The sequence below is a fragment of the Garra rufa genome, chromosome 17, assembly GCF_049309525.1.
Source record: "Garra rufa chromosome 17, GarRuf1.0, whole genome shotgun sequence".
Classification (NCBI taxonomy): domain Eukaryota; kingdom Metazoa; phylum Chordata; class Actinopteri; order Cypriniformes; family Cyprinidae; genus Garra; species Garra rufa.
In genome coordinates this window covers 2,150,469-2,162,454 of record NC_133377.1, presented here as the reverse complement: position 1 = coordinate 2,162,454, position 11,986 = coordinate 2,150,469, and the positions used below count along the sequence as shown (strand labels likewise).

Genomic DNA, 11,986 nt, shown 5'->3' with positions numbered 1-11,986 from the left:
ACCATTAAAACGCACTGGCTCCCAAAACAGCCCTGTCCTGCACACGCACCAGTGAACCTCCAGGCCCTGATTGCTTCCACGTTGCTTGAGTAAACATCTGAGACGAATTAGGCCCTTGTTATTGTTGTTTAACTCTAACCACATCGTGCTGCCGCGCTGTAGGAATAACAGTCCCACGATGCATGGGCCAGTACACGACAAGTCGAAGACGGCGATGGGGGCTGCCGTGACACTTCATTACATACGTGTGGAAGGACCTGCTACAGGCTCGGTGCACACAGGTCCCATTATCTACATACCTAGACCCCTCCCAGACTCCCCTTAACACCATTGGCCCTCTACAAAACATGTGCGTCTCACAAGACTACAGCTCTGTTCTTGGCGAACATGGGGCTCTTTCTTTAAATGTTGGTTTTAGATTAGCCATCTAAATTTGTTTTCGATACAAGCGCTATGGACATTAAAACAGCAGTGTGATATGGTCTACTCAAATAAGCGCTTTATTGCAACTTTGAGTAAATATTAATTTGTGTCAAAGGCCTACTGAGTACCAGATAAATGAAGGGATTGGCCACAGTTGTTGGTAGTTAATGATTTATTCAATCTTGACTAAATAAATTAAAACTTCTGTGCCATATATATGCGTTAAATGCAAAAAAATAACAAAAATGCACTAGAGACAAACTGTTTTACAAAAAGAGACTTGCCTGAAATAAAAAAAAACATGGACCAGTTGGAAAGAACATGTCAACCTTTGTGACCCATTGAAAGAAATCTTCTCGATGTTGAACTCTCATTGCTATACTTACAATGTTTGGGGATTGGTAGTCAATTGGCTAGTAGTTTATGGTTCCCAATCCAACATAAAAAAGTCTCTTGGATCAAATGTCTCATTCATCTCCAGCTGGCAGGTTCTCCTCAATCCTTTTAATGAACTTCATACGAATTTCTGTCACATTGTCACCTCTTAGTGTATCCTGAGCGAATCGCACATCCACTGCCATTTGAACCTGCAAAGTAGAAAAATAACTTTAGTGTGAATGGTAATTGAAGGTTATCAATTGAGCACAAATATGGTCTTCACCATTTCAAGAGCTCCTCTCAGCACTCCACAGAGCAGGCTGGAGTACACTAGATTGCTGTGGTTGTCGGGAAGCTCTACAAAGTCCACCAGGGGGTTGCTTTCGAGGATAAGAGAGAACTCATCTCCGGCAGGACTCCAGTTGGTCACGCTGGGGGTGATACCCAAGTACATCTTGAAGGCTACCTGTTGATGTGAAGACAAAAAGGCTCTTGAGTCTTCATGTTAACTCGCTTGCCTATATCTATGATGTCAAGGCCATATTAAGTGATTCTGCAGAGCTGCCACATTCTTTTTAGGTGCTGTATTCATGACTCTGACACTGAACTGACTTGGTTTTTGCACAGCTGCACAGTATGGGTTTGAAGAGACATTATGAAGCCTTTGGATGTAATTCATGAAAGTATTGTAAAGATGGGTCATAAGAAGACCTTGGTCATTTTACATCATGGTAACATAATATATAACAATGTGATTTTTCTGGAAATTTAATTATTATTATTATTATTATTTTGTTAATTAAAAACCATTTAACTATTATAAAAAAATTAAACAAAGACTAAAAACCACAACAAACTAAACTAAACAAGATTAAGTTAATGCACTACTATCACTAAAATTAAAATCTAAATGAAAAATTAAACATTAATTAAACCTGTACTTAAATATAAAAAACCTAAAACTAATAAAATGACAAACGCACAAAACAGTATTATTAAATCTTAAATTAAAATTAATATGAAAACTAAAAATATAAAAATAAAAGCTGTCTTAATACTAAAATACTACTAAAATTACACAGCTTGAACCATTTAAAAATTTATTTTAGTTTTTTAGGCAATAATAAAATAAACAAATAACAAATATAAACAATTATTTTATTATGCTGAACTTTTGAATTTTAATATTGTGCATCCCTAAAACATTTATGATTTATAAATAATTAAAAAACATTTAACTATAAACAATTTTAGATAATTCAATAAATGAAATACATCAAAATGAAAGTTTTTTTTCAGATTTGACTATGTTTTCTTTTTACTTTAGAAACCTGGACACAAACTAGAAAATAAGATTATTATTTTGGTACTGGTATCGGTTGATATTGGATATTTACTTGTAGCTTATTTCCACATTTTTTTTTTTTACATTTAAATCACTTTTGTCATTAAATCTCAAAATGAATATTTATTTTGCATACTAAACATTATGATGTTATGATGCCTAAAATCACTTGGAGCCAGTGTTGTTATTGTGAACTATTTAAAATTGTTTTTATAATAAATTAAACATTATTAAAACTAGATATTGGCATGCGAAAGTTTGGGAACCCCTTGCAGAATCTGTGATGTGAATAATTTTAACTAAATAAGAGAGATCATACAAAATGCATGTTCTTTTTTTTATTTAGTACTGTCAGTAAGATATTTTACACAAAAGATGTTTACATATAGTCCACAAGACAAAAATCTGCTGAAATGATTAAAATAACCCCCTTTAATAGTTTGCGAACCATTGGTCCTTAAAGTGATAGTTCACCGAAAAATGAAAATGTTATGTTTATCTGCTTACCCCCAGGGCATCCAAGATGTAGGTGTCTTTGTTTCTTCAGTAGAACACAAACAAAGATTTTTAACTCAAACCGTTGCAGTCTGTTAGTCATTTAATGGCAGTGAATGGCACGTTACCCGTGTACGTGCTCTGGTGCAGTATACGCAAACGCCGGAAGGGGAAAAATGATCGCTGCAGATCCTCAACACTTTCACTAAGTTTATAGGTGTGTTGATATCCAGCCGAAGAGCACCCAACCATAACTTCAAGCGATCAGGCTCAGAAGCTGGGAATCGGTGAACAGACAACAGTCCCAGATGAGTTTACACAAGCAAATATAATCTTTCAGCTTTAAATCGGTTTGAACAATCACGATAAGTGCAAATAATTAGCATTTTGAATAGCCGCTATATCCACAATCTCTGTGCACTGTGTAAACAATGAGTGTCGTACACACGCGACAGATCGCTTCCCGTGTTTGCATATACTACGCCAGAGTGCACATGCAACGCACCGGATGCTGAGCTTGCGCCCAGGACGCGCCAGTTGGATATTGCTGTGTATCAGAGGTAAATAATGATATATAATACTGTTCAGTTTCTCACAAAAAACGATCATTTTGTGTCTTAGGACATCAATGTATCGTCACAAGCCGCAGGGTGTAATTTGGATTTGTCTGTGCTTGTTTTTTTTTACTTTAAAAGGTTTGGTGCCCATTCACTGCCATTAAATGACTAACAGACTGCAACAGTTTGAGTTAAAAATCTTTGTTTGTGTTCTACTGAAGAAACAAAGTCACCTACATCTTGGGTGCCCTGGGGGTAAGAAGATAAACATCAAATTTTTATTATTGGGCGAATTATCCATTTAACACTGCGTCTGGATACCTGGATGATCTACGACATTGTTTTTTTGTTTTGCGATGGTTTTTCATGAGTCCCTTGTTTGCTCTGAACAGTTAAACTGAGCACTGTTCTTCAGAAAAGGACAATTGTTGAGGGACTCAAACACAACTACTAAAAAAAAAAAAAGATTCAAACATTCACTGATACTCCAGAATGAAATACAATGCATTAAGAGCTGGGGGGTGAAAACCTTTGAACAGGATGAAGATGTCCAAATTGTTCTTATTTTGTTAATATATATATATATTTTTTTTTTCCATTTAGTACTGCCCTTCGGAAGCAACAGAAGATACTTGCATGTTCTCGGTGTGAAAAGATGGATCTCAAAATCATACAGTCAGTGCTGAAAAGGGTTCAAATATGCAAAAGAAAAGATGCTGGAAAACTAAAGAATCTGCAGGTCCTGAAGGGTTTTTCTGAAGAACAGCACTCAGTTTAACTGTTCAGAACAAACAAGGGACTCATGAACAACCACCACAAAAAAAAAAAAAAACAGTCGTAGATTATCTAGGTAACCACACACAGTATTAAGAACCAAGGATTTCCAAACTTTTGAAGGGGGTTATTTTAATAATTTCAGCTATTTTTACATCTTGTGGACTATATGTAAACATCTTTTATGTAAAATATCTTACTCAGGACAGTACTTAATAAAAAATAACATGCATTTTGTGTGATCTCTCTTATTTTGTTAAAATGATTTACATTTTCTGCAAGGGGTTCCTAAACTTTCACATGCCACTGTATGTATGTATGTATGTATGTGTGGATGTGTATATATATATATATATATATATAACTAATATATATATATAACTAAACTAATAAAATGACAAATGCACATAACAAAATTACTAAACCTTAAACTAAAATTTAAATAAAAACAAAAGATATATATAAAAATAAAAGCTATTTTAAATAATAACTACAATTGTCTACAAACATAACTAAATTTGCAGAGCGTGGGAAATATAAAGCAATTTCTTTTAGTTTTTAAGACAAGATTAAAATGAATGAATAATAAAAGGAAAACAATTATTTAGCTTATACTGAACAGAATTTTAATATTGTGCATCCCTTGACTGCATCCTTAAAACATCAATGCAAAAACAGCTTTACAATAAGTAAAACCATGCTAAAATAGCTTTGATTCTAAATTCAGATTGGATGCGCTCTGTGTGAAGCTGTAAAATAACCAAAATACACACACCTGTGAGCGCACATCATTTGAATTCAATATCACTGCTCCCAGTTCTGGCATGCTGAGCAACCATAAACAACTAAACTAAATGCTTCACATTTATACTCATTACTGTAATATTAAAAAGTGTTTTAAGACCCATAGGTTTAGGATTCCGATCAGGGTCCCACCAAACCTAAGCATTCTGGATTAACATTTAACAACGTGGCACACATGGAGAAAAGTGAGGACCGAAAGACAGAGAAAACAGAAGAAGAATTGAGAAGAGACAGACAGAGACCAAGCAAGCATGTACAGGTGACAGACAGGGGAAGAACGCTCTGTCAATCCTGTCAGTTTGAACCCTATACGCTTAGGGTGAGGTGCATCGTTTCGGAAAAAAGCACAGCCTGTGGCTCTCTCAGACCAAAGAAAACAAGCTGAGAGGAACACGAGTGTCTCGGTTCATTCTAACACCGCACAAACAGCCAGCCAGTTGGCTTTGCGATAGCATAGCGCGGATGTTTCTCAAGCTGTGTGACTCTGAAAAATTAAAAACGGTAGAAAGATGTGATGAAAGCTAAGAAAATATGTGGGCTACTGCAGGTTGAAGTTCAAATTCCAGTCACTTGCTTGCGCATTAACATGCTTGCCTGCTTCCTGATTCTCTCATTCTCTCTCTCGCTTGGCCTAAGGGAAGGGCTCAGCAAGCGCTCTGATTGGCTCCAAGTACTCACGTTACCTTTGCAATGACATCGGCCGTTTCTCGGAAATCGTGACACCTCCCCACGCTGGACCGAGCCAAGAAGTCCTCAATCAGACGCACTCCGATTTTGTATCCCCTTGAAAGGATGGAAGAAGAGAAGGGAAACTGTGAAACCGTGTCATTGTCAGAACGCTTTCAATTGCCCTCATTTCACCCACCAACGCAATCATAAGAGCTATGATCTCTTTTTACTTTGAAGGTCTTAGTGAAGCCCTTTAACTTCAAGGACTCGAAAGGAGAGATACAAACTGTTGGCTGGAGAGAAAGTCAAATCTTGCTTTTTCTTATATCATATTTGATGCTTTAAAGAAGCAAGAGGAAAAAAGATTGTATTTCAGACATGTTGCCAAACCCAATATCAGTGGGACTACTGGATTAGTTCAAGGCATGGTTTAAATGAAAAGACCACTCAGCCAAAGAATACACGCTGCCCACTGATTCTCTAAATCACAACCGTTGGACTCCGAGCATCTCAGGGCTTTCCATGCATCCTTACTGCTTTTCCCACAATCTTTAAAACAGAGCTTCCCAACTGGTTTTGATTCAGGGCTCAGGTTTTTACACTGGACATCAAGTGGCGACCCAACATAGTACCAAAATATTTCTACAAATAAAAGCAACAAATACGTACTTACTCAAACACAAAAATGTATTAATATAGTTATTTGCACAATCCCAAATCCCCCAAAAATTCTATTCAGACTTTTTTTTTCTCAGAATTGCATGATACAAACTTGCAATTCAGATTTTTTCTCAGAATTGCGTTATATAAACTCAAAATTGTGAGTTATAAAGTCAGAATTGCAGAATATAAATTTGCAATTGCGAAAAAAAGTTAGAATTGTGAGATATAAACTCGCAATTTTGAGATATAAAGTCCAATTCCAAGGGGAAAAAAGACTTATATTTTCTCAGAATTGCGAGTTTATATCTGACCTCACTTGGAACTGCGAGTTTATATCACGCAATTCAGTAAAAAAAATAAAATAAAAAATAAATAAAAAATCCCACAATTTCTCAGAATTGCATGATACAAACTTGCAATTCTGATTTTTTTTTTCTCAGAATTGCGTTATATAAACTCACTATTGCGAGTTATAAAGCCAGAATTTGTGGGATATAAATTTGCAATCGTGAAAAAAAGGCAGAATTGCAAGATAAACTCGCAATTGTGAGTTACAGTAAGAGATGAAAAAAAAAAAAGTCACAATTGTGAGATTTAATCACACAATTCTGAGAAGAGTTTAGATTTCGCAGTTGTGACTTTTTTTTTCTCAGAAATAAGTTTATATCTCACAATTCTGGCTAAGTAACTTGCAATTGTGTGTTCTATAGTCAGAACTGCGAAATAAACTTGCAACTTAGTTATAAAGTCAGAATTAAAAAAAAAAAGTCACAGAAATTGAGAAAAAGTCACAATTGCGAGATATAAACTATAGCGAGATAGCAATTCTGAGAAAAAAGACAGAATTGCGAGTTTATATCTCACAATTCTGACTTTTTTTTCATAGAAATGCAGTTTATATCTTGCAATTCTGACTTTATAACTCCCAATTGTGAGTTTGTATCCCACAATTCTGATCAAAAAGTCAGAATAGCAAGATGTAAACTCGTACCTGTGAGAAAAAAGCCAGAATTGTGAGATAAAGTCACAATTACCCTTTTTCTATTTTTAATTCAGTGGCCAAACAGGCTTCCATAGAAATGGACAGCCATTAGAGCAGAAAAATATTAAAAACTACATTTCAATAAGTGCATGTAAATGTACTAAGTGACATTTCAGTGCAATTAACACCAAAGAAAATAACTGATATCTAAAAACACACTGTGGTTAACACACATTGTGCGACACAGTGTGCGCTGCATTTTAATTTCTTACCTTGTGTAGTTCAGTTCAAGGTTTTGAAGATGAGTACATTAGCATCTGCCTAATTTTGACTAGCTTCCACTAAGTGACAGATAAATTGCACTAAATTGCTGGAGATTTTGATCTAACATGGAAGATATTTCTCTTTTCTTTTGAAAACTTGATAGGGCTATTGATTTCAACTATGCACTTTTCAAAAGCTTGGGGTCAGCTGCTCTTTTGAGCGTTCTAGTCACCAAAGATCCTAAGAAAAAAGTATCAGAGTTTCTGCTAAATTATTGAGCATCACAGCCGTTTTAAAAAACAATAATAGGAAGAAATTTTTCTTGACCACCATATCAACATATTAGAATGATTTATGAAGAATCATGTGACACTGAAGAGTGGAGTAATGACGGTGAAAATTCAGCTTTGCATCACAGGAATAAATTGCATTTTAAAATATATTACATGTATTTTAAATCGTAATAGAATCAGTTTTCCCCTTTATTTGTGATTGAAAAAATGCAGCCTTACATAAGACACTTTTGAACAATAGTCTGCATGGTTACATATATTTATTTATTTGCTGTGGTTTTTCCTGCTGCACAACCCACCAGCTGTGTAGTAATCAGTGCAGTACAACATGAGATGTGAACTCATGTTGTACCACACACACACACACACACACACACACACACACACACAAAAAATCACCATTAACACTCTCATCCATCTCTTTCATCTGGATCCACTCTAACAGTGAAAATGAATTTAAGCAGTATAGCCAAGTGTGGAACAGAATCACGCATCTGAAAAACCAGGGGTGTAACCTACAGCTGCACAATTCATTTAGTTGGGTGGGGAGAGGGACAGCTCTTGAAAAACCTAGAATGGCACATTTCACACTCTCAATACCACCCAACCCAACTTCAGCAGACTGGATGGCACAATCACCACACCTAATATAGCAGCCTACACCCAGCACAAATATTGACAATACAACATCCACACTAAACCCCTTCTGTTTCACTAATAAATGATGAATAATGGAAAGTCACAAACTTAAAAAAAAAGGTTACCAAGGTTATCTTAAAGAAGAGAAAACAAATGACTTAATTTGTATACAATTTAATGTGACCAGATTGGATAAATAGGGTGAGAAATGAAGAAAAACAGAAGAAGACTCACATTTTATCCAGTTGTTTGTTGACTTCCTCGTCATTTTCATAGTCCTTACACAGTTGAGTGACCAGGGCGCCATACGTGAGAGTAAATAACTCTGAATTCTGTTCAAGAGAAAGACAAGACAGCCCAAAATTACCACCATACTCACAATATTCACCATGTTTACCTGAGAGATACTGACAAAGACTGCAAATAAATAAATAAATAATACTAATTTAAAAAATGAATCAACAATAATTGCACAAAACTCTCTATGGCATACACTACAAGTCAAAATATTTTGAACAGTAAGATTTTCAATGTTTTTTAAAGAAGTCTCTTCTGCTCACCAAGCCTGCATTTATTTGATCCAAAGCACAGCAAAAACTATTTAAAATAACTGATTTCTATTTAAATATATTTTAAAAATGTCATTTATTCCTAATGATCAAAGCTACATTTTCAGCATCATTACTCCAGTCTTCAGTGTCACATGATCCTCCAGAAATCAATCTAATATTCTGATTCGCTGTTCAAGAAACATTTTTTATTATTATCAATATTTAAAACATTTGAGTACATTTTTTTCAGGATTCGTTGATGAATAAAAAGATCCAAAGATCGGCATTGAATTAATACTTTTATTTAGCAAGGATGCTTTAAATTGATCAAAAGTGATGATAAAGACATTTATAATGTTACAAAAGATTTCTATTTCAGATAAATGCTGAAAAGATTCTACTCAGCTGTTTTCAACATAATAATATAATAATAATAATAATAATAATAAATATGTTTGAGCAGAATATTAGAATGATTTCTGAAGGATCATTTGACTGGAGTAATGATGCTAAAAAAAATCAGCTTTCAAATCACAGGAATAAATTTAAAAATATATTCAAATAGAAAACAGCTATTTTAATCAGTAAAAATATTTCAAAATTGTACTGTTTTTGCTGTACTTTGGATCAAATAAATGCAGGCTTGGTGAGACTTTAAAAAAAAAAACATTACAAATTTTGCTGTTCAAAAACGTTTGACTGGCAGTGTAGATCTAAGCTTTTCTGGTGATAATCTTTGTATTTATTTATTTTTTTGCTAACAGCAAAATGTAACAGTAATGTTTTTAATGAAACAGTTTGTTTTTTAAATTAAGCAACAACTATTAATTGTTTAATTAATTATTAAAAATAAATTATATAGAGTATTAAAATGGGAAAATGGGAATTTCGTAAGAACAGGAAACCAGCATGTTTTGGTGGGGTCCAAAAGTCTGAGATCTCTAGTTGAATGCTTCTATTATGCATTTTATACATTAATACAACTTCCTATTATTACGTTTTTTCTTTTTTTACAAGCATAACACTTCACAGAGTCAATAAAAAAAACAGACATTTAATATGATTTCAGACTTTTGAACTCCATTATATAGGATGTTACAGGCTCTCAGTCCTACAGTGTATCATCATGGGTTGTCCCTAGTCTTTGGTAATATTCAGTTCTGAATGAATGAGGGAACATAGTGGTCTTGAGCGCCCTCTCACGGCACAACATATGTAACAGTTGTGTTTGACAACCATGTCAAAATGTAGCCAAAACGTCATTTCTTCAAACGCTTGCATGACATCTGGATACATCTATTCGCATTTTCCTACTTTCACTACTGTATTGTTTAGTCCCTGTTGAGAATATAACAAAGCTTCACATAACCAGCACAATATTTGTGCTAAAACAAAATGACACATAATGCACACTGCTATGAAAACATGTACCATTCTAAACAATCTATCATTATAATTTCCTCAAATTATTATTATTATTTGTTTTAAGTATTTGCATTTGCAGTTTATTTTATTCAAACGCCAGCCATGACTGCTGGAAAGACTAAACTAATGTCTATGCAACAAAATCCCTTGACTAGAGTAATAAACTAAGGCACGTCTAGGTAACACGTATAGTCCACTATATTTATTTTCATGCAAATTTACAAACTCTGGTTAAATAAGCAATAAATATTTATCCAATGATAATAATAATAGCACGTTAGCCAGCTGCCCAGGATTTAGCTTAGATCTGCGAAAACACAACACGCACTTACCATTTTCTTGCTGTCCGAGGGTCTGTTCGACTGCCTAGACATGTTGTCTTATATTACAGGTGTGTACAGATCGGTTACAGGTAATATTTTATTAATCTGCTCAGTGCAATGAGTGTCCCGTGATGTTGTTCCTGTCACTGTAATAGATTTACTTCCTGAATCGCCGCTGACTCACCGGAAGTGTTGGTTCGCTTTGGATTGTGGGTATTGTAGTCAAACTGTAGTTCTACCAGTTGAACGTGTTTCTTGTAACCTAATGGAGTTATTGACCGTGTGTTTATATAGCATTTAATCACCAGTCCACAACAATATGGAGCTAGAGTCATAGTAGTATGGCATGTAGTATAGTCAAGTATGTCCATGTCCATTAGGTAAGAGAGGGCGGCTTTCCGTGTGCACTAGGGGTGTGTGAAAGTGCGCGAGTACTGCACTGAGTTCTTTTTAGGGTTTATTATGTTTAAAAACTCGTTTTAACAAAATTAATGCATGTTTGTTATAAAGATAAAACAACAAAAATGACTATAGAAGGTTTGCACCTAAGTTACGATTTGGTCAGTTACCTGGATGCGCGGCCATATTGGCGATACTCGGATGGATTGTACGGTTAATGTACTACTAAATATGTTATTCTGCTAATTTATGTTGTCTAAACCACGGGGTCTGGAAGCTCCTAAATCATATATAAAATGGACTAAATAAGCAGGAAAGGGCAATATTTTGACAAACTAAAGTTAATAGGTGGTAAAGATAGGTACAAGCAGTATTAATTAAGATATTAGCCTAATATTTCACCTACCTGACTGAAAATGATGAGAACAAACATGCATGCTGTCAAGATCCTTGCCCTGTAAATCCATGTTCAGTTTGACTAACCACAAACGCCTTTTGTTCCTCAGACAGATTTTTGCACACTTCTCCTTGATTTGTTTTTGTACTCCAAATGTTTTTCTAGGTCCGACCGATTAGTACAGCCCAAAACATGACAATAATTGACCATTTTCACCAGCAATAATCAGCAAAATATGCAAGTTTTGTTCGGTTCAGTGGCATTGTTTACGTTTAGTGCCACTAATATGGCCGATTGATGATTGATTACTCCTATTGAAATATGATTTTGGTCATATTTCCCACCTTAGCTCATTCCCAATGTTGCAAAGATCTATATATATCTGTAGGTTTAACCATCATTGTGTGGTGGCAATGGCATGCAATTTTTTTAAAGGTGGAAATGCTCAAAAAGCAGGGCATGCTCACTGATCAAGTAAGAGATTTCATGTTTTTTTTAAATGGATAAAATAATGAATTATAAATTCCATGTGGGTCATCTATTATTAAATTACTTTTCTTTGTTGTTTTATGGTATTTTCATGTATCGGTTCAATAATAGTATCA

The 11,986-nt window shown here is 34.7% G+C and overlaps 1 protein-coding gene across 1 annotated transcript; it reads right to left on the bottom strand.

The window, feature by feature from the left end:
• Positions 1-578: 578 nt before the first annotated feature.
• Positions 579-10,749, bottom strand: trappc3 (trafficking protein particle complex subunit 3). The gene is made up of 5 exons (XM_073822251.1): positions 10,595-10,749; positions 8,521-8,618; positions 5,460-5,559; positions 1,085-1,267; positions 579-1,010 (listed from the first exon to the last, which is right to left on the bottom strand). Exons 1-5 carry the CDS (start codon positions 10,634-10,636, stop codon positions 891-893), a joined length of 543 nt encoding a protein of 180 aa, XP_073678352.1. The 5' UTR covers positions 10,637-10,749; the 3' UTR covers positions 579-890.
• Positions 10,750-11,986: the final 1,237 nt, after the last annotated feature.